Genomic DNA, 25,880 nt, shown 5'->3' with positions numbered 1-25,880 from the left:
AATAAGGCAAGCAAAAGAATGGAAAAAAGACATAGAGTGAAAAAGAAGAAATAAAACCACCTGTATTTGCAGATTACATGATTGTCTACATAGAAAATCCCAAAGAATCTACAGAAAAGTTACTGAAATTAGTGAGTTTTAGCAAGTTACAGAATACAAAGTCAGATTTTCAAAAGTTGACTATATTTCTGTTATACTAGCAATGACATTCAAGAACAGGCAATAGCAATCAATAGGAATAGAAACCAAAATAGTTGTTAACTCTGCTAAGGTGATTTTTTTTAACATTTATTTTTGAGAGAAAGATACAGAATGTGAGTGGGGGAGGGGCAGAGAGAGAGGGAGACACAGAATCTGAAGCAGGCTCTAGTCTCTGAACTGTTAGCACAGCTAACAGGGGCTCGAACCCGCGAACCGTGAGATCATGACCTGAGCCAAAGTCAGATGCCCAACCGACGGAGCCACCCAGGTGCCCCAATACTAAGATGATATTGACTGGTAAGGAACACGGGTGTTAGAAGTGTTCTATATCATGATCTGGGTAATGGTTATATGGGTTTAAACATCTAAAAACTCAATAAGCTGCTTGTTTAAGATGAACATGCTTTATTCAGTTTATTTTATCGGTGCTATACCTCAAAACTTTTTTTTTTTTTAATTCAGTCTAACAAACATGAATGAAAACTATCTCACATCATGTGTTATATGCCACCTGATATAATATTCTGCCCATGGTGATACCCAAGAAATATTGACTGACTAAATGAAACGATTTGGAAACTCTCTTTTACTTTGCTTGAAATAAAACCACAGTTAGTTTATACAGCACTCTATCTTTCAGTTAACTCAGTCATTAAAGTGAGGCAGATAAACATTGGATCTGGATTGAGGCAGATGAACAGCAGGACTTTTTCAGGCTATTCAGGAACATCATGGCAATAATTTCAAGAAATGTAAGCAATGCTGCTGAATGCATTATAGGGTGCTGAAAGAATTGGTGAGTTTGTAGAGTTAAACATATAAAAAATCTGGGTTGCCTTGGTTGGTTAAGTTGGTTAAGTTTCTGACTCTTCATATCAGCTCAGGTCATGATCTCACAGTTCATGAGATCGAGCCCTGTGTTGGACTCTGCACTATGCAGAGCCTGCTTGGGATTCTCTCTCTCCCTCCCTCTCTCTGCCCCTTCCCCTCTTGTATTCTCTCTCTCTCTGAAAAGAAATAAACATTTTTTATAATTTTAAAAATGTGAAAAATCTATATACAGAACCTGGGACAGTCTTCAAATTGTAAATAAAATTAATTTTCCTCAACAGGAAAATCTCCCCAGAAGAGAGCTTGGAATAGAATAATAAAATGTAATCACAGAGAATGTTGCATTTTTGCCTCCTTCTTAGGGAACTTCTCAGGTGATCCATGTGAGACACTGCTTCTGCTGTATGAGTTTGAAGTTAAAGCCAAAATGAATGATCCATTACTTGACAGTTTCCTGGAATCACTGTGGGAACTGCCTCATTTGGAAAGTAAAACATTTGAAACAATTGCCTGTAAGTGCTATATTTATGTTTTTGGTAGGCTGGTACCTACCCATTTAGATTGTAATACTTTTTATTCCAGTCTCTATTCTTCATTCTTTGCCCTCAGATGGGAAATAATAATAATGTTTCTCCTTCTCTAATGGCATTCTTGAACTGTCATGTATTATAATCATTTATGCATTTATCTTTTTATTTATATGAGACTATAAACTCCTTAAGGTCATGAAAAATAAGTGCTTGTATTTGTTGTACTTATAAACCTGAGTGAAGTGCATTAATCATAATCAATGGTCATTCTAGGTGTGGAATTGAATTATATAACTACACAGTAGAGGGAGCTTAACCTTCAGAAAGTTAGTTTTACTCAGGTAGCTAGAAATGACAGTCAGCTGCTTCACTAATCAAAGGTAATGCAATCTCAGCCATTTATTAAAGTGTACAAAGAGGAGCACCAGGCTGACTCAGTTGGTAGAGCATGTGACTCTGGATCTTGGGGTTGTAGGTTCAAGCCCCATGTTGGGTGTAGAGATTACTTAAAAATATAATCTTTCCCCAAAAAAAGTGTACAAAGAAATACTGGTAATATTTTTTTAACACAATTACCACTCTCAAATTTTTGGTTGGGCTCTAAGTAAGTAGTCGTTGGGGTCCCAGAGCCTGTATGGGAATATGCTGCAGGAAATAACCTAATTATTTTCCCTTTTTTCTCCCTCACCCTCCTTGGGAGCCTATGTATGGTTAATAAAGGTATTAGATAGCCCCAGGTGCACAAAGGTCACATTTGCCTTTCCTTATCTTGCAAGACAAAATTCTAGAGACATGGAGCCCGTGGTCTATACTTTGTAGACATGTGATGGTGACCACTTCTCCTTGTATAATGGATCTCCAATTACAGAGGCCTGGTAAATGCATTTGGAAGTTACAAGGTTTGTCATCTCTGACACTCACTCTCATGTCAAGTGATTCCTGTTTACAGTATCAGACCAAAGCAGTATATTGTATAAATCTGTTTTTGATTATTGCTCTTTTACTGGTATGCTTTTTGTTTCCATCTTGGTGTGCCCCTCCTTGACTCTGGTTCATAAGATTATTGCTTTACCTATATGACTATGTGTAGGGTCACAGAAACAGTAGGTTCTCTTGATGTTTGCTGAATAAAAGACAATCCTGATAACCCTACCATATTACTTTGCCCAGAAACTATAAACTTTCTCTGAAAGCCACCATGGACTCATCATTTCATTAAATTAATTTTTGTGGGTTTTTTTTGTTGTTGTTGTTGGTTGGTTGGTTTGTGTTCATCTGTTTCAGGCTAGTTTCATTAGAAAAATCAAGTTGTAGCCTGGGATGAAAATGGTGTTGGATGAGACTATGGTGTTCACAGCCTTTTTTCTTTCCCTCTTATAGTGTTAGCAGTGGAAAAGCCTGCACACTATCCTTCCATTGCTCTGAAGGCCTTGAATAGGGCTTTATTGCTCTACAAAAAGAAACAATCAATTGATGCTGTGAAATACAGGTTAGTAAATGTAACTCAACACTGAAGCCAAGCTTTTCGATAGTCAAAAGAGCTATATAAGTCATCAATCATACTCAACTGGTCCAATTTAAAAGTTGATCAGGGGCACTCCTGTAAACTCTTGAACTAAAAAGCCCTCAGAACAGCTTCATATTTAGAGTTGTATTATAGACCAAGAATTAGTTATGTCACAGAGTCTGGTTTTCCCAAAAGAGAAAAAAAGGGAGAAAGTTGCTTCTTTGTTGTGAGACTATATATATGATAAAAGTATTGAATACCTTTCAAAGATTAATATAACAAACACCAGTGTATCCACCACTCAAATTTAACAAATGTTGACATTTTGCTAGTTTTGCCCCAGACGTTTATTTTTCCTAAGCACCTTTCTTTAAGGACCAATAAGTGCTGTACATCATAGTACAAAATATTATTTATTACATATTTTATGTTTTCTGTACCTAGACATGGAGGAAAATGATGCTATGTGAGTTTTCTGCGGAAAACTTTATTACAGACTTTCTTTTCTGAGATGTGAGAAACAGTTCTCCTGGAATTATTCCCAGGTTAAATCCCAATTTCCTTGCCCGTTTGAGGATATAAAGAGATGCTTTAAAGTGCCTATAGATTGAACCAGCTCATAAAATATAATAAACAGCCACTACTCCTTGATGCAGGAAACTAAAAAAAGGTGAAAGAAACCATAGGCATAATAAAAAGGAGGATTGGTCAGCCCCTTTTATAGCTTCAAAAATCTGTCTTCTGAGGTTGGAGGCCAGATAAAAATGAGGGAAGAACAGAAGTGTTTTGAAGCTCGTAGTCTGGGATGAGATCCAGATTTTACTTATCTTAGCCACGAAGCCAATGATTTATTTCCTTATGGGATGAGTTTTCTCTTTTTGATTTCAGCAAATGTGTGCGAAACTTGATTAACCTCTTGGTGCCAGATGGGGTGCCAAGTACAGAACTCTGTCCCCCAGAAGAAATTTGGGGTTATTTTGAAGATGCTCTGAGCTTTATTAGCCACACTGTAAGTCGAACAGTGATATTAAGCTATCAGCTAATTTTAAAGAACTGTCTTTTGTGTTAGAAATTACGCAGAATTAATGCTTTCTGATATGAATTTTAGGGTAAATAAATTCATATTACAATATACTTAAACATTATAAAATTTCCCTTGGTTTATGAAATGTAAATAGTTAAAAGTAGAAAATTTCTGATACAAGTATACTATGGATTAAGTGAAAATAACAGTACCACCTGGTATTTTAAATTATTTGTGTTTTCAAAACCTGGTAGAATTGTTACTTCCCAGTGAGGTACTAAGCCTTTGAAAAACCTTATTGTTATTCCTTACATTTCTCAGAGGCAGGTAATAGAGAAGGAGGAACACTGAGGACCTGTATTTTAGTCCCTCCTCTGTTGATTTTTTTCTTTTCAGCACAGGTTTATTCAATGATTTTTAAATTAGCTTTATTGAGGTGTGATTTACATATCACAAAATGCACCCTGTAAATGCACATGTAAATGTGTACTATTTAGTGATTATAGTAAATTTATAGTGTTATGCAACTGTCACCACAATCCAGTTATAGAATATTTCTATTACCACAAAGTTTCTTCTTACCTATTTGCAGTCAATCCCTGTTCCTACCTGCAGGCCCAGGCGACCACTGATCTGCTTTCTATCTCTGTAGATTTTCTCTTTCTGGACCCTTGATATGAATGAGACCATGCAATATGTGATCTCTTGTGTGTGGCTTCTTTCAATTTAGCATAATATTTTTGAGGCTGTTGCATGTTGAAGCATGTATCAGTATTTTAATCCTTCCTATTGCTGAATAAATAGAATATTATATTCTACTTAATGGGATATGTCACATTTTCTTTTTGCACTGACTCAATAGCTGGTAGACATTTGAGTTGGTTCCACTTTTTAGCTATTATGAATAATACTGCTATGACATTTGTGTACAAGTCTTTATGTGGACATATGTTTTCAGTTCTCTTGAATACATGAATTTCTGGGTCATATGGTAACTTCATGTTTAACTTTTGGAGGAGCTACAATCTGTTTTCCAAAGTGGTTGCACTATTTTACATTCCTACCAGCAGTGTATGAGGGTTCTAATTTCCCCACATCCTCATCAACACTTGTTACTGTCCATCTTCTTTGTTATAACCATTTTAGTAGGTGTGTGGTGGCAGCTTGTTGTGATTTTGATTCGCATTTCCTTGATGGTTAATGGTGTTGATATTTTTTTTATGTGTTTATTGATCGTTTGTCTACCTTCTTTGGAAAAATGTCTATGGTTATTTTCCCATTTTAAAAATTGGGTTCTTGTTGAGTTGTAAGAATTATTTATATATTATAGGTATAAATCCTTTATCAAACATACAGTTTTTAAATGTTTTCTCCCAATCTTTGGCTTGTCTTTTCATTTTCTTAATGACATCATTTGAAAAGCAAAAGTTCTAAGTTTTTATGAAGTCTAATTTATCAGTTTTTTCTTTTATGGTTCATATTTTGGCCATGATAAGAAATCTTTGCCTGTCTCAAATTTACAAAGATTTTCTCCTGTGTTTTCTTGTAGAAGTTTTTATGCTTTTATCCCTTAAATACATGTTTATGATCCATTTTGAGTTTTCAGTTTTGCTGATGGTGTAAGGTAAGTCTTTTATTTGTTTGACTTTCCATATGGATATCCTTCCTATGCTGTTTGACTTCAGTTTTCTCATTTGTAAAATGGAAATAATACCTTCTCTGATTCCCACACTGAGGTTTTAAGGATCAGTTGAAATAATAATATGTGTTGTAAACCTTATATAAACAGCATGTAAGGTGTATTGTTATTATAGGGGAGCTATAAAATAGTAAGGTTAAACGACTTGCTTAAAGTCACTCAGAAAGTCATTATTTGAGTCCATGTTAATAACTGAGGATCCTGACCCTGCTTTAGGCTCAGTTACCTCTTCGTATAAAAATATCTGCAATCCACAGCAGATGGCAGAACAATATAGTAGGGTGACAACCTGGTACAAACCAGCATCGACTTCAAAAACCTAGAATTCTCCTGGAGCTATGTAATTATGGCCTGTGTGAATTTAAGTTTTAAAAAAAACTTTAGCATTGAACATTTTGGATGTGTGTATTTTTTTACTTTCTTTTGGGAAGAAGAGAAAATTCTATTTCTAAGCCATGAGCCTCATCTGGACCTTCAGATGTGTTTGCCATAGTAACTAATACAAACTAAAATTAAATTTTACTGTAAATCCAAATTGATCCATTTCCATAGTCTCTATATAAGGCCCAAACTACTCTGAGCATTTTTGTGCCACTTTTATTCTGTCTCTTACTGTTCCATCTCTCTGGCTCTTGGGTTTCCTGCTGGAGAGCTTAATGTTTTTTCTACTTTTTTGATAAGTCTCCCATCCATTATTGCTCATCCCCTGAAACATGATGGGAAGGTATACTTCCTTATACAGAGATTATTTTAGTAATACCCTTGGCTCTTTATAGAATATATGTTGCTTTTTCCTTTCAATTGGATGTGTTGTGTATCTCCTTTGTTTTAAATGCTTGAGAGGGGGCGCCTGGGTGGCGCAGTCGGTTAAGCGTCCGACTTCAGCCAGGTCACGATCTCGCGGTCCGTGAGTTCGAGCCCCGCGTCAGGCTCTGGGCTGATGGCTCGGAGCCTGGAGCCTGTTTCCGATTCTGTGTCTCCCTCTCTCTCTGCCCCTCCCCCGTTCATGCTCTGTCTCTGTCTGTCCCAAAAATAAATAAAAAACATTGAAAAAAAAATTAAATTCTTGAGAGAAAATTCTGCCCTTGTTTGACTTTTCTAATGACCAGGCACTCATTCATTATTTATTGAGCAGATAACCTTTATCAAATGCCTCCATACTTGACAAAATGGCTATGGCACAGATATAAAACCTCGTGTCTCACAGTATCGTGCTTTATATTTTACAAAGCATTCTTACCTCCATTATTTCATACAATCCCCTCCTTCCCCCCCCCCCCCCCGCCGCCAGCAATTCTGTGAAGTAGAGAGTGCTGTATTATTAACCTTGACAATGAGGAAATTTTTAAGATTTAAAAAAGTCAAGTTACCACATTGGTCATATAGTGGTGAGCATAGCTGCCTTCCAAAAAAGTCAAGTTACCAATTTGCCTAAGGTCATATGGTTAATGAATGAGAGGACTAGAACTCAGATCATCTGACCTCAGTTCCAGGACTCTTTCCACCAGAACACACATCTTCTTCCTTACCTGCTCTTACTAGGATTCAGTTCAAAGGAAAAGGCTCAAGTTGGTATTCAGAAGCTACTGGCAATGAAAAACCAGGTTGGATGACTTTTATGCTTAAGCAGGCAAGATTATATACAGTAGGTTGATATTCTAGATTATTTTTAAGAGAAAATGGATTGCTCTGGTTGTTTTTCTAAGTTAAAATTTTATTTTGAAATAACTGTAGATTCACTTGCAGTCATAAGAATTAAATATAAGAGATCTTAGATATGCTTTACCCAGTTTCCCCCAGTGGTAAAATCTTATAAAACAGTATCACAACCAGGATGTTGACATTATTACAGTCAAGACACAGAACTTTTCCATCACAGGGATACCTCATGTAGCCCTTTTATAGCATCCACCCAATTCTTTCCCACCCCAGCCCCTCCTTATTTCCTGGCAACCATGAAGCTATTATCGATTTCTATAATTTTGTCATTTCCATAATGTTTTATCAATTGAATCATACAGTATATAATTTTTGAGATTAGGAATGATATAGTATATAACCTTTTGAGATTAGCTTTTTGTCAGTCAGCAGAATTCTCTGGAAATTCTTCAAGTTTCAAGTTGTTGGTTATATCAGTATTTCATCTCTTTTTTGGCTAAGTAGTATTCCATGGTATGGACGTAGCAGAGTTCACTTAACCATTCACCTATTGAAGGACATCTGCGCTGTTTCCAGTTTGGGGCTATTACAAATAAAGCTGCTGTCAGCATTTGTGTACAGGTTTTTGTGTGAACATGAGTCTTCATTTTTTTGGAATAGTACCTAAGAAGGCAATTGCAGGTTCATATGGTAATTGCATGTTTAGATTTTAAAGAAACTACCAAACTGTTTTCCAGAGTGTCTGTAACAATTTACATTCTTGCCAGAAATGTGTGAATAATATGGAATCTCTACATCCTTGTCAGTATTTGGTGTTGCCACTTTTGTTTTATTTTAGCCATTCTGATAGGTGTGTCACAATATCTTACTGTGTTTTTAATTTGCATTTTCCTAATTGCTAATGATGCTGACCATCTTTTCATGTGCTTATTTGCCATCTGTATCTTCTCTGGTGAAATGCCTGTTCATGCCTTTTGTCCATTTTGTAATTGGATTGTTTTGCTTGTTTACTGTTCAGTTTTGAGAATTCTTTTTTAAAATGTTTATGTATGTACCTTTGAAAGGGGAGAGAGAGAGCAAGTATGTGAATGGGGGAGCAGCAGAGATTAATGTTTATGTGTTATACCTGTTTCCGTCTTTTTACTTTCAGCCTGCCTACAATTGTATATATTTTTTAATGTTTTATTTGTTCTTAAGGGAGAGAGAGAGAGAGAGAGACAGATCATGAGCGGGTGACGGGCAGAGTGAGAGAGGAACACAAAATCTGAAGCAGGCTCCAGGCTCTGAGCTGTCAGCACAGAGCCTGATGCAGGGCTCGAATCCACAAGCCATGAGATCATGACCTGAGCTGAAGTCAGACGCCCAACCGACTGAGCCACCCAAGTGCCCCTACAATTGTATATTTGAAGTGAATTTCTTGTAGACTGCATATAGACAGCACATTTTTTAGTCCACTTTGCTAATTTTTAAATTTTTTTAATGTTTATTTATTTTTGAGAGAGAGAGACAGAGCACGAGTTGGGGAAGGGGCAGAGAGAGGAGACACAGAATCCGAAGCAGGCTCCAGTCTCTGAGCTGACAGCACAGAGCCCCATGTGGGACTTGAACTCATAAGCCGTGAGATCATGACCTGAACCAAAGTTGGATGCTCCACCGACTGAGCCACCCAGGCGCCCCAACTAATCTCTGTCTTTTAATCAGTATGTTTAGATCACTCATCTGTTAGGGTGTAAGTCTGCCACTTCATTTTTTTGTTTTTTGTTTTGTTTGTTTCGTTCTCTCTGTTTTTCATTTCTCTTTTCTCTTTCCTGCCTTCCTGTGAATTACTTGAACATTTTTTAGAATTCCATGTTGCATCATCTGTAGTATTATTAACTGTATTTCTTTGTACAGCTTCTTTTTTAGTGGTTGCTCTAGGTATTACAGAGTGCATACGTGTGTGTGTGTGTGTGTGTGTGTGTGTGTGTGTGTGTAAAACTTACTACTGTCTACATCTGTCATCATGTTACCAGTTCAAGTGAAGTATAGAAACCTTACTTCTCTTTACCTTCCCCCACTTATAATTGTCCTAAATTTTCCTGTACCTACATTTAGAACTACATCAGTGTTATAATTTTTACTTAATCCTTCAACCATAATTTAGAAAACTTGGGATGCCTGGGTGACTCAGTTGGTCAAGCATCCAGCTCTTGATTTTGGTTCAGGTCATGATCTTGCAGTTTGTGAGATCAAGCCCCAAATTGGGCTCTGCACTGTCAGTGCAGATCATGACCTGAGCTTAGGAGAAGCTTGGGCTTCTCTCTCTGCCTCTCCACTGCCCATTTGTGCCTTCTCTCTCTCTCTCAAAGCAAATAAATAAACATTTAAAAAATATAAATAAAATAATTGAGAAAACTCAAAAGAAGAAGGAATTGTATTTTATTGTATTTACATATATAAAAATGCAGGCTTACCATTTTCTTTCTTCCTTTTTGATGTTGCAGGGTACCTTTTCTATCATTTCTTTTGTTTAGAGAGCTTCCTTTAGACATTTTTTTTAGAGAAGCTCTGTTGATAAATTCTCATAGTTTCTCTTTATCTGATAATGTCTCTATCCCCCCTTCATTCCCAAAAGATGTTTTTGTTGGTTATAGCATTCCAGGTTGATGATCCTTTTCATTCAGTACTTCAAAAATACTGTGCCACTCCTCTCAGGCCTCCAAGGCTTCTGGTGAGAAATCTGCTAACCTTCAACTTGTTTTCTCTCTATAAATAAAGTGTTATTTTTCTTTGACCTCCTTCAACATTTTTCCTTTGTCTTTGGTTTCAGAAGCTGGACTGTGATGTCTCTTGGGTAGATTTCTTTGGGTTTGTATTGTTTGGGGTTCACTCTGCTTTGTGAATCTGTAGGTTTATATCTTTGCCAAATTTGGTAAGTTTTCAGATATAATTTCTTTGAGTACTTTTTCAGCCCCACCCTCTTTCTCCTCTTTCTGGGACTCCAATGACAGGAAGGTTAGAACCTTTGTTATTGTTCCACGAGTCCCTGGTGGCTTTATTCTATTATTTTTTGCCTATTTCTCTCTGTTGTTCAGATTCAGTAATTTCTGTTGTTCTGTCTTTGAGTTCACTGATCTTTCCTCTGCCTCCTCCATTCTGCTGTTGAACCTATTAGTGGAGGTTTTTGTTTCAGCTATAATATTTTTCAGTTCTAAGATTTCCATATGATCTTTATATCTTCTGTTTTTTATTTTTTTCTGAGGCTTTCCATTTTTTCTATGAAGTATGTACATTACTGAAACATTTTATGATTTTTTAAGTTTTAATTTATATTTTTAAATTTTTTAATGTTTATTTTTGAGAAAGAGAGTGAGACAGAATTTGAGCAGGGGAGGGGCAGAGAGAGAAGGAGACACAGAATCTGAAGCAGGCTCTGAGCTGTCAGCACAGAGCCCACCATGGGGCTCGAACCCATGAACTGTGAGATCATGACCTGAGCTGAAGTCGGATGCTTAACTACCTTAGCCACCCAGGCACCCCAGTTTTAATTTAAGTTGCAGTTAGTTAACATACAGTATAATATTAGTTTCAGGTGTACAATTCAGTGATTCAACACTTCAGTACAATATCCAGTGATCATCATAACAAGTGCATTCCTTAATCCCCACCACCTATTTAACCTATCCCCCTCCCTCCCCTCTGGTAACTATCAGTTCTCTATAGTTAAGAATCTCTTTCCTGGAGCACCTGGGGGGGCTCAGTCAGTTAAGCATCTGACTCTTGATTTCACCTGAGGTCATAATCTTACAGTTCATGAGTTCAAGCCCTGAATCAGGCTCCACGCTGACAGTGCAGAGCATGCTTGGGATTCTCTCTCTCTGTCCCTCCACTCGTTCTCTCTCTTTTAAAAATAAATAAACTTTAAAAAAAAAGACTCTGAAAAAAAAAGAACAGATTCTTTAAAAAAAACAAAAAGAATCTTTCCTGTTTACCTCTCATTTTTCCCCCTATGATTGATTGTTTGTTTCTTAAATTCCACACATGAATGAAATTGTATGGCATTTGTCTTTTCTGACTGACTTATTTCACTTAGCATAATACTCTCTAGCTTTATCCACATCGTTGCAAATGGCAAGATTTAATTTTTTTGATGTTTTTATTTATTTTTGAGACAGCACGAGCTAGGGAGGGACAGAGAGGGGGGAGACAGGAACCCAAGTGGGCTCTGTGCTGACAGCAGAGAGCCTGATGCAGGGCTTAAACCCACAAGCCATGAGATCATGACTTGAGCCAAAGTCAGACGCTTAGCCAAGTGAGCCACCCAGATGCCCCAAGATTTCATTCTTTTTGATGGCTGAGTAATATTCCATTGTATGTATGTGTGTGTGTGTGTGTGTGTGTGTGTGTGTGTATGCACACACCCCCTCTTCTTTATCCATTCATCAGTCATTGGACATTTGGGCTCTTTCCATAATTTGGCTATTGTATATAATGCTGCTATAAACATCAGGGTGCATGTATCCCTTCGAGTTAGTATTTTTGTGTTCTTTGGGTAAATACCTAGTACTGTAATTGCTGGATCATAGGATAGTTCTATTTTTAACTTTTTGAGGAACCTCCATACTGTTTTCCAGACTGTCTGTACCAGTTTGCATTTCCATAAACAGAGCATGAGGGTTCCTCCCCATTCTCCATAGCCTCGCCAACACCTATTATTTCTTGTGTTGTTGATTTTAGCCGATCTTACAGGTGTGAAGTGGCATCTCATTGTAGTTTTGATATGTATTTCCCTGATGATGAGTGATGTTGAGCATTTTTCATGTGTCTGTTGGCCATCTGTATGTCTTTGGGAAAATGTCTCTTCATGTCTTCTGTCCATTTTTGTATTGGCTTATTTGTTTTAAGGGTGTTGAGTTTTACAAGTTCTTTATATATTTTGGATACTAACCCTTTATTGGATATGTCATTTGCGAATATCTTCTCCCATTCTATAGGTTGCCTTTTAGTTTTGTTTTGTTTCCTTCACTGTGCTATGATGGTTACTTTAAAATCTTTGTCAGATATAGACATTTCTCTAACCTTGGTGCTAGCATCAATTGATTTAATTCAGTTTTGAGTTCTTCCTGGTTCTTGGTCTAATGAGTGGTTTTTTTATTGAAACCTGGACATTTTCATATTATGTTTCTGAAATTCTGGATCTCATTTAAACCTCTGTTTCAGCTGGATTTTTCTGACACTGCTATGCCAGGGAAGAGAGTATGACCTTATTACTTCTAGGTGGAAGTAGATGCTCAGGTTCCCCACTTGGCCTCTATTGATACTTAGGGTGGAGGATTCCTTGTTACTGCTGGGTGGAGATAGTATCCCACATGGTCTCCATTAACACCATGATAGAGGTGGCCTCATTATCTGCTGTGTGATGGTGAAAGTCCTGCCTCTTCATGAGTGTTTACAGACTTTGTTCCTCCTTTGTTCCACCTTCTCTGGGGGTGGAAATGTAGGTTCCACTGATATTTCAGGGGGTAGGGGAATGCCTTATTACCAGCCATTGGATATGAAAGTCTTGTCTCCCTATCTGGCCTTCTGAGACTATGCAGGGTGCCTCCTTACACCCTCACAAGGGGAAAAATTTAGGCTCCCCAGTTAGCTTTTTCTGGAGTGGGTGGGGCTGGGATCACAGGCTTTTCTGTGATGTTCAGCTGTATTAGAGCCGTTAATGTCTAAAGGTTTTCTGTCTTGCATTGCTGCCCTTTTTCTGGTCCTTTGTCTAGAGAGAACAGTCTTTTCTTGGGGCTTTGGTTTGTCTATGCCTGTTGGCATCTGTACCACCAACTCTGAGCTATATGAAGCAAATGAAAACCCAGGGAACTCACCACTGTATCATTCCTTGGCCCCAAGGTCTCTAACCAATCTTTCTTCTCTCTACCTTTCAGTCTCCTTATGTTTATGAATAGTGTCTTTTTTGAGTCTTATGTTTATTTTATGTCTAGGGTTTTAGTTCTACTTAGTAGAAGGAATAGGGATGAGTACATCTACTCCATCTCATAGAAGTGGAAGTTCCCTGGTTCATTTTTCTCACCATACAGAAACATAGATAATGGGGCGGTGGGGAATCCTTACACTTAAATAGAAGGGACAAACCAAACCCTCATAGCTGACATCAGAGTCACAAAGAGTCACAAAGGCATGTTGCATAACCAGGAAGAAGCCCAGAAGAAATCAGCCTCTATTCTTTTACAAGGGAAGCTAAGGTGGTCCAAACTACTGAGCTACATTTGCTAAGAGTTTGCTCCTCAGAGTATAGTCCATGGACCAGCAGCATCAACATCCCCTGGGAGCTTATGAGTAGTGTAGAATCTCGTGCCCCATCCCAGACTGAATGAGTCAGAATCTACATTTTAACAGTATCCCCATGTGACTTGTATGCACTTTAAAGATTGAGAAACACTGCTTACTCATTTGTCGGTATCATCTTAATATCTCACATTTGATCTTTTAGTTCAACTGAAAGAATTACTACTTCTGCCAATCTTAAAATAGTTTATAAACAAGACTTGGGATCTAAAGTAAATGAAAGGTAAAGCTTCATTGTCTGATAGAATTTAGAAGTGAAATTAATGATCTTTGAAAAAGGTTATTTATTCCATTAATTTGTAAACTGAGGCATTGAAAGATTAAATATCTAACACAAGCTCATACAACTATGTAACAGCAAAGCTGAGAATTGAACCCAGTGCACTTTCTTCATAGCACAATGGTCCTTGGGTTTTCCTTCATCTAAATCTTTCTTCTTCCAAGCTTCACATCTCCTTGAAACTGGAACTGAGGTTCAGGCAAATATATCTTTGATTCAGGCTTTGATATTGTGTCTCTTCTGGATTTCTGTAGTTGGTTTCCTAAGTGGTCTGTAACTCTTTCTTCTCTTCTCCAGTTTTACCTGTTCCTCTCTATTAAATATATCTCCCTAAAACACAAACTTTACTATATCAGTCCTTTTCCCCCAAATCTCTTTTTCCCTCTAGATTTCTAAAAGCTCTGCATTTTCTAAATCCTTACCCTCACTCTAAAGGCTACCTCTAATTTCATCCACCACCACCCCCCCAAAAAAGAAAGTGTTTTCCCCCACACAAATGTAGGCAATATTCTCCTTACTATCAATCTTTACCTCTTCTCCCTCTTCCTCTTAGAACAAAGCAAGACCTTTCCTCAAGATATGTCTGTCACTAATTGTTTTTGTGGAGGTCTCATCTTCTCCCATTCCCTTTTTCTCAGCAGAAGAAGGAACTAAATTACCTGAATCCTTGCTTCCTTTGTACTTGTTACACACCATCTTCTTGCTGCTTCTCTTCGCTTGTAATCTGTGTCTTCTATCTCTTAGTTATCAGTGTTGCCATGAACTAGCACTTTCTGAGCCAGTTTTTCCTTCCTTGGTAACTTCAGTTTATTATCCTAAGTGACTTTGGCATCCCTGTTATCAATTCATCCACTTCACAGTTTTTTGCCCTTCTTTAGCCTCTGTCTGTACCCCATATAAGCTCCACTTCAAAGATTGTTAACTCAAAGTTTTTTGAGTTACTATAATCTCTCTTACTTCTCCATACTTGTTCTTTGCTGTCACTTATACTTCAAATAACTCAACCCTTCCCATTTTCTTATAGTCCAGTCTAGCCACATTCCTTTTTTCTGTTTCCTTTTCTTTCTTTCTTTCTTTCTTTCTTTCTTTCTTTCTTTCTTTCGGTTATACCTCCCGTTTAATTTTTTTCTAGCCTAATGACCCACCAATATCAGTTCTTCTCCTGATATTAAGAAGCAGAATCACTAGAGAAAAGCACAGAACTAATACAAATTTATTTTGAGTTTTTTTTAACGTTTATTTATTTTTGAGACAGAGAGAGACAGAGCATGAACGGGGGAGGGTCAGAGAGAGGGAGACACAGAATCCGAAACAGGCTCCAGGCTCCAAGCTGTCAGCACAGAGCCTGACGCGGGGCTCGAACTCACGGACCGTGAGATCATGACCTGAGCTGAAGTCGGCCGCTCAACCGACTGAGCCACCCAGGCGCCCCTATGTTGAGTTTTAAATGGGTTCTTAACACTCCTCAGAAATTCTTGCACTCTTGTCAAGTTTTTTCCAAACTCAAGTAAAATGTCTGCTTCAGGTTTTTTTGCCTTTCCTACTTTCATAAAAACTTAGAACTACTCCACAATGACCCCAGCAGATGGCCTCATTGTATCTTTCTAATTGAGAAGATCAAGGACATCAAGTGTGAGTTCCTCCATTGCCCCATGTCTCAAACATAATGTTTTGCCACTGTACCTCTTTACTCATCTTAACCTTTTTCTCAAAAGAAGAGAGATTCCCTCAACCTTAAACTGTTAGTTCAATCTCCTTATACTTCTTGAAGTACCTTAATATCTCTCCATTATTTTCAGTCTCTGTCTTTCTATGTATCTTCCCTTTCTACTCTAAAAAAAGGCATAGGTCTCCAACAAAATACCATGTTCCTGGATGGCTTAATAGGAATCAGTTTCCCTAAATTCAATCAAAATAAAAATCTCAATAAGATTTCTTAATAGGATTTTTTTAGTGAAACTTGATAATTCTAAAATTCTTTCCCCAAAGGAAATAAGCCACAATAGCTAATACATCTTTGCAAAAGAACAAGGCAAGATTTGTCCTATCAAATATAAAAATTATAAAGTGTTATTAATTTTAAGAATATGGTATTAGTTTATGGCACCTGGGTGGCTCAGTGGTTAAGCATCTGACTTCAGCTCACATCATGATCTCATGGTTCAAGAGTTTGAGTCCCACACTGGGTGAGCTCAAGCTGTTCTTCAGGTGAACACGAGCCCTGCTTCAGGTAAGCCCCACTTCTCTCTCCCTCTCTCTGCCCCTTACTCACTTGCGCCCTCTCTCTCTCTGTCAAAAAAAAAAAAGTATGATTTTCGCTTAAATAAAATCATAAATAGTAATAGGAGAGGATAGAACCCAGAAAAAGACCACATACCTATGAGAATTTAGTATGGAATGAAGGAGGTATATTAAATCACTGAGAGGATGATCTATTTAAAACATGACATTAGGACAATTTAAAAAGTAAAGTTAAATCCTTACCTGTAAACTGAGAGGCATTATAACACAGTGGTTGAGCACAGACTTTGGAGCCAGACTGCCCATCTTAAAATCTGGCTATACCATTTATTAGCTGTATGTGAGTTCTGTTACCTAACTCTCTGTGCCTCTGTCTCCTCATCTGTAATATTACAGTGTTGTTAGTAGTATTAAATAATACATGTAAAGTACTTAGGTGTCTAGCACATAATAAGTAGTATATAAGTGGTAAGTATTCACACTGTTTTTACCTCATACCATGTACCAAAATGACCACCAAAAGAAAAAAAGAATATCCAGATGGATTAAGAAACTAAACATAAAATCAAAGCTGTAAAGGTATTAGGAGAAATATAGGAAAGTACTTTTTTTTAACTATGGGGTGGAGAGGACCCATCCAGAAGCTGGTACAGAATAAAAATAGATTCAGTTACATAAAATTAATAAATGACCCAAGATACCATAGAAAACTTTAAAATAAGCCACAGACTTGGATAAAATATTTGTAAAATTTTTATTTTTATTTTTTTTAGTACAGTTGACACATAATATTGTTAGTTTCAGGTGTACAACTTAGTGATTTGACAACACTATGCTATGGAAACACTATGCTATGGGACAACACTATGTGTTTGACAAACACTAGTGTTTGACAACACTATGCTATGGGAACAACATTATGCTATGTTCAACACAAGTGTAGATACCATCTGTTCCATTATATCACTATTACAATATCATTGCCTGTATTCCTTATGCTGTGCTTTTTTATTCCCGTGAATCATTCATTCCATAACTGGAAGCCTTTATTTCTCTCTCCCCTTGATCTATTTTGCCCAACCCCTCACCTCCCTCCCCTCTGGCAATAATCAGTTAGTTCTCTGCATTTATAGATCTGATTATGCTTTTTGTTTGTTTATTCATTTATTTTTTGGGTTTTTTTTTTAGATTCCACTTATGAGTAGAATCATATGGTGTTTGTCTTTTTCAGTCTGACTTATTTCACTTAGCGTAATACCTTCCAGGTTCATCCATCCATGTTGTCTTAAGTGGCACAATCTCATCCTTTTTATTGCTATGTAATATTCCAGTGTGTGTGTGTGTGTGTGTGTGTGTGTGTGTGTGTACCACATTTTCCTTATCCATTCATCTGTCAGACATTTATTTTTTTTTTTTCTGTTTCAAAGTTTTCATGGGTAATTCCTTTTTTTTTTATTTTTTATTTTTTAATATATGAAATTTACTGTCAAATTGGTTTCCATACAACACCCAGTGCTCATCCCAAAAGGTGCCCTCCTCAATACCCATCACCCACCCTGCCCTCCCTCCCACCCCCCATCAACCCTCAGTTTGTTCTCAGTTTTTAACAGTCTCTTATGCTTTGGCTCTCTCCCACTCTAACCCCTTTTTTTTTTTTTTTTCCTTCCCTTCCCCCATGGGTTTCTGTTACGTTTCTCAGGATCCACATAAGAGTGAAACCATATGGTATCTGTCTTTCTCTGTATGGCTTATTTCACTTAGCATCACACTCTCCAGTTCCATCCATGTTGCTACAAAAGGCCATATTTCATTTTTTCTCATTGCCACGTAGTATTCCATTGTGTATATAAACCACAATTTCTTTATCCATTCATCAGTTGATGGACATTTAGGCTCTTTCCATAACATCTGTCAGACATTTATGTTGCTTTATACTTGGCTATAATGTTGCAGTAAAACATAGGGGTGCATATATATTTTTTTAAATTAGTATTCTTGTTTTATTTGGGTAAAATACTCACATTATGGAATTATTGGATCATATGGTATTTCTATTTTTAATTTTTTGAGGGATCTCTATACTGTTTTCCACAATGGCTGCACCAGTTTGCATTCCTACCAAGAATGCATGAGGGTTCCTATTTTTTCACATCCTTGCCAACACTTGCTATAACTTGTCATTTTGATTTTAGCCATTCTAACTGGTATAAGGTGATATGGCTTTGATTTGCATTTCCCTGATGATTAGTAATGTTGAACATCTTTTCATGTGTCTGTTGGCCATCTGTATGTCTCCTTTGGAAAATGTCTACTCAGGTCCGTTTTTTTAATGTTTATTTATTCTTGAGAGAGAGGGGGAGACCAAAGATGCAAAGCAGGCTCCGTGCTGATAGTAGAGAGCCTGATGCAGGGCTCGAACTCACGAACCATGAGCTCATGACCCAAGTTGAAGTCAGACACTTAACTTGTTGAGCCACCCAGGCACCCCCTGTGTCCAGTTTTTAATTGGATTGTTTGTTTTGGGGGGGTTGAGTTGTGTACGTTTTTAATATATTTTGGGTATTAACACCTTATCAGATAAATGATTTGCAATATCCACCCCCCATTCAGTAGGTTGTCTTTTTGTTTTGTTGATGGTTTTCTTTGCTGTGCAAAAGCTTTTTATTTATAAGTAGTCCCAATAATTTATTTTTGCTTTTGTTTCCCTTGCCTTTGGAAACATCTAGAAAAATGTTGTTATGGCCAATGTCAGAGAAGATACTGCCTGTGTTCTCTTCTAGGATTTTTATGGTTTCAGGCTTACATTTAGGTCTTTAATCCATTTTGAGTTTATTTTTGTGTATTGTGTTAAAAAGCGGTCCATTTTCATTCTTTTACATGTGACTGTCCAGTTTTCCCAGCACCATTTATTGAAAATGCTGTCTTTTCCCCATTGTATATTCTTACCTCCTTTGTCATATATTAATTGACCATATAATCATGGGTCTATTTCTGCGGTCTCTTTTCTGCTCCATTGATCTATGTATCCATTTTTGAGTTAAAAATCAATAAGAAAAAGGTTACCTACACTAGAAAAAACGGGTAAAAGCTGTGACCCGGTAAGCTACAAAAGAAGACATGCAATTGCCTAATAAAACACATGCAAAAGTTGTTCAACCACACAATTAATCAAGGAAATCTGTATAAACAAAAATACATTTCATTGATAAATCAGGTGAAAATGGAGAGATTTTTCTCTAAATTAGAGGGTGTGTTTAGGATAATGTTAAAAATATATAAGATCAAAGGAGCACTCAATCAAGAGTAAGTGCCCCTGGCCTCTACTCTCATCTGTGCCACAGACACACTGTGTGGCCTTAGGCAGATGGCACTGCCTCCCTTGGCGTCAGTTTCTTTACCAGTAACAAAAGGTTTCTAGAGACTTCTACTTCTGGAATATCTAAATCTATGAGAATCTAAATGGATATGTTCCCCAGAAAAACAGCCATATTGGTGAAAATTATAGGAAAAACAGCTATTTAAAGTCTTTGGAAATTTTTTTAAGAGCATATAGAAGATGAAGAAGGATCCATTCAAGAAAATCTACTAAATCTTGATAAGAACCTTGAGAGTCCATAGTACTGGAGCCATGACCTACTCCCTCCCTGTCCTACCCCCAGCTCAGCATTGCATTAGCAAGCTCCACCTCAGGAAAGTGTGGCCAAGGAAACAATGCTCTCACTTTCCTCAGTCTCCCAGTCAAGGGATATGGTGTCCCACAAAGAACAGCAGGCTGCCAGGACTTACTATCCCACCTTCAGCTCCAGGATGCAAAGGCTCAATTTTGAGCAAGTATGGCCAAAAGAATGAGGCCTCCCTTCCTTTACCCAACCCCACTTGTGGGGCAAAGGACCTACCTTAGGCAAGTCAGACCACGGGGGCCCTTGCCTCAGCTAACTCTTAGGGCAGAGGTTCCACACCCAAAGAGGCAAGCCAAAAACACTAGAAACTACCACCCTACCCAGTAACCTCTAAAAGCAGGTTGTATCACTCAGAAAAAAAGGGTCCACTGTCCCCCCTCAAAGTTCTGGAGCAGGGGCTTAGAGATTTTTCCCAAGGGGAACAGAGTCTGTGTCCTCTGAGAAGCAACATAAGAAGCTTCACATGTGAGGGAAACAGACTTTGCCATAAAAAGGAATTAATTATTGCCACATGCTACAACATGGATGGATCTGGAAAGCATTATGCTAAGTGAAATATGCTGGTTATAAAGGAGTACATATACTGTGTGACTCCGTTTATCTGAAATGTCCAGAACAGGCCAATCTATAAGAGAGAGAAATTAGATTACTGCTTGCCCAGAGATGTAGGGTGGGTATGGGGGGAAATGGAGAGTGACTGCTAATGGCACAGGGTTTCCTTTAAAGGGGATAAAAATTAATTGTGGTGATGATTACAGAACTGTGAATATAAAAACCACTGAATTGTATACGTTAAGTAGGTAAATTTTATGGTATGTGAATTATATCTCAATAAAACTGATGTACACAATTATCACTTCAGGAACACTGAGGAGAGCCTATAAATGTAGGCATTCGTGTTCCAGAACACCTACAGTTTTATTAGAGATATGCACAACGGCCGTATTTATTATGATGTTAAAGATAGAAAAAACTGGCTTCGATCATGAGCCCCGGAAAGTCCTAAGAGCAAACACCTCTATTTGCCATCAGTGACTTGTATTTCACATAGGCCAGTCCATGTCACTCTGGGGCGAGTAGCTGCACTGATGCATTACTTTACTGAAGATTAATGATTCTCCTGAGCAACACTGGACATGAGGGCAGCTAATACAAATGAAAATAAAACTCCTGCAGTGTTCCCTAACTCATTGAATGGCGCCATCATTCTTCCAGTTGCCCAAGCCAGGCATCTAGGAATCATCCCCCATTTCTAATATATCACCAAGTCTTGTCAATTCTGCCTCTTAAATATCTCCAATTCATTCACCTCCCATATTCCACTGTCCCAAACCTAGTTCAAGTTATCATCTTTTTTTTTAACTTTTTTAAATGTTTATTTATTCTTGAGGGAGAGAGAGACAGAGTGTGAGCGGGGGAGGGGCAGAGAGAGGGAGACACAGAATCCGAAGCAGGCTCCAGGCTCTGAGCTGTCAGCACAGAGCCGGACGCGGGGCTTGAACTCACGAACTGTGAAATCATGACCTGAACTGAAGTCGGACATTCAACCGCCTGAGCCACCCAGGAGCCCCACAAGTTATCATCTTTTACCTCAGCTACTGTAGGAAACTTTTAGCTGGTTTCCTTGCATCTCTTGCTTTCATTTATACCTTTCTCCATCCAGCAACCAGAATGATCTTTTAAATTTTCAAATATGTGACCTTGCTTAATCTTCTGTGGTTTCCCATTGCTTTTAAAGACCGAAATTCTAGGGTGCCTGGATGGTTCTGTTGGTTGAGCGTCAGCTCAGGTCATTATCTCACGGTCTGTGGGTTCAAGCCCTGTATTGGGTTCTGTGCTGACGGTTCAGAGCCTGGAGCCCGCTTCAGATTCTGTGTCTCCCTCCCTCTCTGCCCCTCCCCCACTCATGCTCTGTCTCTCTCTCAAAAATAAGGAAACATTTTTAAAAATTTTTAAAAACTGCTTCTTGACACACTTCTCTGAAAATTAGGGGTAGGTGTTGGTGAGATAATCGACAGAGGACAACACCAAGAGAAGCCCCAGACAGTATAGAGGCTTTTCTCCTGCTTAGACGAGACCAGGAATGAGTCCAAGCAGGCCTCAGAGCTTTTTCAATTTATGTGTCCCTTCATGAAGTCGTCTTGCCTTATGTACAGCTGACAAACTTTTAAGATGCTCTCCTCCTACCTTCAAGGAACAGGATTGTTCATGGAGGCTGTGGCTCCTTCTTCGCGTTAGCAGAGCACCCATTGTTTGCTTAATAATAATGGGGTACAGCACTGATACAGTCAGTGCTACAATGACTGTGACAGTAATAACTGTAGACCCACTGTTCTTGGATTTCAGGAAGACTACCCAGAATCAGAGACTCTCTGGCTGATGGTCAAGTCCTGGAATATTGGGATATATATGTACGGCGGGAAGAAGTATGTATCTGCAGAAAAATGGTGTGACCTTTCACTGCGTTTTCTTGACCACCTTGGCTCCCTCAAGAGAAACTATGAAACTCAGGTGAGGAGGGAGAGAGTAGGGGTGGATGATATGACTCGGGGAGCAGAGAGGTTCTATCTGGGCACTCAGTAAAGACTCAGTCCTACCTTCCTTGGCTGGGAAAGAATCCTGATCATTGTTCCTCACAGTGGTTCCATAGAACAGCAAGAGTTAGGGGAGTGTAAACAGTAATGTTTTACAGTGGAAACCAGGAAGGGTGATGAACAGAGGGGAACTTAAGGATAGCAAATGGAATCTAAATAAGAAGAATGCCAAGATAGGGGCACCTAGGTGGCTCAGTGGGTTGAGTGTCTGACTTTGGCTCAAGTCATGATCTCACGGGTTCGTGTGTTTAAGCCCCACATCAAGCTCTGCGCTGACAGCATGGAGGCCGCTTCGGATCCTCTGTCCCCTTCTCTCTCTGCCCCTCCCCTACTTGGGCATGTGTGTTCTCTCTCTCATTCCCCCCACCTCTTCAAAAATAAACATTAAAAAAATTAGAAGAATGCCAAGACAGAGCTCTGGAAAGATGCATCACTGTCAATGCCAGTGCAAGTAGGGAAGGACTGAACACCATGCAAAAGATCACTGTTTACGAAAGTATTTTCTCTAGAAACTAGTTGCAGACTTTTAGGCCATTAGCTAACCAGGAGAAGCTTGGTGGGGAAAAAAAAGTCTTGCTACCAAATAAGGGCAGAGGATATTTTATGTTTTAAGTACCACCTCCCTTACAATAGCTGCCTGTCCCTAGCAAATGGACCTGGTGCTATGGGGTCCTTCTTCCCTAAGAGAGTACTATATTTTTTCCCCAAAGTGGTTCCTCAGAACTCAGAAGGTCAAGGTTAGACTTCCGTGCTATCACCTTGCGTCTCTCAGGAAATCTATTTGCTGTTCTCTTTCCTAGATGAATACTCTGTATGGCGAGCTGGTGGAAGCATTAAGCAAAAGCAAGGGCTCAGTTTTCAACGAAGAGTGAGAAGAGCTGGAATAAGGCATCTGAGCAGACAAGCTGACATCTACTTGAAGATGTTGAATACCTAAATTCTTGCCAGACTTTATCTTGAGTTCTTGTTTCTGTTTTTTCAAACCCTGTTTTCTTGTTGTTACATGAAATTTTCTGAATTAAAGCATTTTGACTTTTACTGCTGTGGCCAGCTTATTTCTGGGGGACAAATTTTCCAAAGTGCCAAGGATGTTATTATATATTGAAATAGCCATATGAGAGTAAGAGTATTCATGGCCCATGTGAGCAAAAACATTCTAGTCCAGCACAAGTTGCATTCTATTCCAGAAGTGCTTGAATTCCCACTACCTGAAGGTAATAGAGAACCGCGGACTATTCAATAGAAGAACCTTAGTCATCACTGGGCCCTGAATTGATCAGATTCATAAACTTGGTCTATGACACCCTTGAGAATGGGTCATCCAGCCTCTATCAGAGCATATCATATGACAGGAACGCCCAAGATAGCTCAATCCACCTTTTTTGCTGATAGGGAGACAGAAATTTGTCTCCCTATAACAAGTCTGCTTTCTCTGCCCCAGATACACTTTGGAGAACTGAAGACAGAAGTCAGTCTCCTCCCTGTCTTCCTGGCTTTTTCTTCTTCTGCTTGAACATTCCCAGACCCCTCCACTGTTCCTCATATGATACGGGCTCGTACCTTCCAAGAGCCACATCCCACGTTCCAGTAAGGTCTGACCCACACAGAATTCAGCAGCCTCATTCTGGCAGGACTTGAATTAGTGTACTATAAGATCACATTGGCTTTTTCCCCCAGTTGATCTGGATGAACATCTTTAGACTTTTGATTTCAAAACAGTTTCATACTTATAGAAAAGGTGCAGAGAAGCACAAAGAACTGCTATATACCCTTCACCCAGCCTCCCTATATGTTGACATTTTACCACATTGCTTTTATCATTCTTTGTGTTTTTTTCTAAACCATTTGAGATTAATTTGCAGACATCTTGCTCTGTTACCCCTTAATACCTCAGTGCATATTTCCTAAAAACAAGGACACTCTCATACAGGACCACAGTTAATCCATCAAAATTAGGAAATTAACAAGGATGCAATTCTACCATCTAATCTACAGACCTCATTCAAATTTCACCAATTGTCCTAATAAAGCCCTCCCTAAGTTTAGAATCAAGTTGCATTTAGTGGTCATGTCTCTTTCATCTCCTACAAATGGAAATAGGTTCTCAGTCTTTCCTTGCTTTTCATGACCTTGACATTTTTAAAGAGTACAGGCTAATTACTCTGTCGCATGAACTGCAGCCAGGGTCTGTTTGATGTTTCCTAATGATTAGATTCCATTTACGTATTTTGGGAAGGCCTGCAACAAGATTGGTATGTTCTTCCTGGTGCATTGTACCAACAGGCACACAATGTCAATTTGTCCCATCACTGGTTAAGGTTAAGATGGCATCGACCAGGTACTTAGTAATTAAAAAGTAATTATGAAGTGCTTTGTGGAAGATAATTTGAGACCAGATTTTCCATTCCTCATTAAGCTTCCGCTTACTAGTTTTAGCATCCATTGATGATTCTTGCCTGAATCCATTTTTACTGTGATGGTTGCTAAATGTTGATTTTTTAATTTCCATCATTCCCACTTCATTTATTAGTTGGCGTCTGTTAGGTGGAACATTTTCTTCTCCCCCATTTATTTATTCATATTTTAAAACAATTTTTTGTAAGTAGGCTCCACACTCAATGCAGGCTGGAACTCACAACCCTGAGATCAAGACCTCAGCTGAGATTAAGAGTGGGACGTTTAACTGACAGAGCCATCCAGGCGCCCCTAAAAATGTTTAAATACAGACTGACGGATTTCTGGTTTACTCAGTGAGTTATAATCCACTATATCTTTGTTTTTTAAGAAACTGCTTCTTTTCTGTCCACCCATTTCCATTTCATTTGCCTTTGTGGAAGAGTAGCTTAAGGCCACTCAGTGGTTGTTCCTCCCAATTCAATGGTCTGAGTCATGGGAGATGCGGACCAGTCTTCAGCAGAGAACCACTGAATAGGCACAGAGGGCACCTGCATGCCTTCAGACCAGTCTGTGACTTCAGGTTAAGGAGCAGTGGATTCAGGAGCTGGAGCAGTCCATTCACCCTGATATTCCACCTTGGTCACAGCCTTTTCAGCAGCGGCCTGCTCTTCCTTCTCAATCTCTTCAGGATCTCTATAGAGGTAGAGATCAGGCATGACCTTCCATTGGTGTTTGCAGGAAATGGTGACACGCATGTGCAGAACTTCTAGATCATCATTTTGCTCAAAGCTGGCTCCTATGCCCTTTTGACATGTCCCTATCAGTTTTTGAACACTTCCTTTCTTTGTGACACAGTAAGATGTTCCAGGCTCATGTTATAGTTTCCCTGTCCCAGCACTGGAAT

The 25,880-nt window shown here is 38.6% G+C and overlaps 1 protein-coding gene across 2 annotated transcripts in view; it reads left to right on the top strand.

The window, feature by feature from the left end:
- TEX11 (testis expressed 11) overlaps positions 1 to 23,617 on the top strand; it is a 251,917-nt gene extending 228,300 nt beyond the window's left edge. The window contains exons 26-30 of one of the 2 annotated variants that reach the window (XM_058712843.1): positions 1,395 to 1,544; positions 2,943 to 3,051; positions 3,958 to 4,078; positions 22,332 to 22,496; positions 23,380 to 23,617. In XM_058712843.1, the coding sequence (XP_058568826.1) occupies positions 1,395 to 1,544; positions 2,943 to 3,051; positions 3,958 to 4,078; positions 22,332 to 22,496; positions 23,380 to 23,451 (617 nt within the window). In that variant the 3' untranslated portion in view covers positions 23,452 to 23,617. Of the gene's footprint in view, positions 1 to 1,394; positions 1,545 to 2,338; positions 2,922 to 2,942; positions 3,052 to 3,957; positions 4,079 to 22,331; positions 22,497 to 23,379 lie in introns of those variants that run through there. The other variant, XM_058712844.1, reaches the window with a different exon arrangement.
- The last annotated feature ends 2,263 nt before the right edge of the window (positions 23,618 to 25,880 follow it).

This window comes from Neofelis nebulosa, chromosome X (genome assembly GCF_028018385.1).
Source record: "Neofelis nebulosa isolate mNeoNeb1 chromosome X, mNeoNeb1.pri, whole genome shotgun sequence".
NCBI lineage: Eukaryota > Metazoa > Chordata > Mammalia > Carnivora > Felidae > Neofelis > Neofelis nebulosa.
This window is presented reverse-complemented; position numbering and strand designations above follow the sequence as displayed.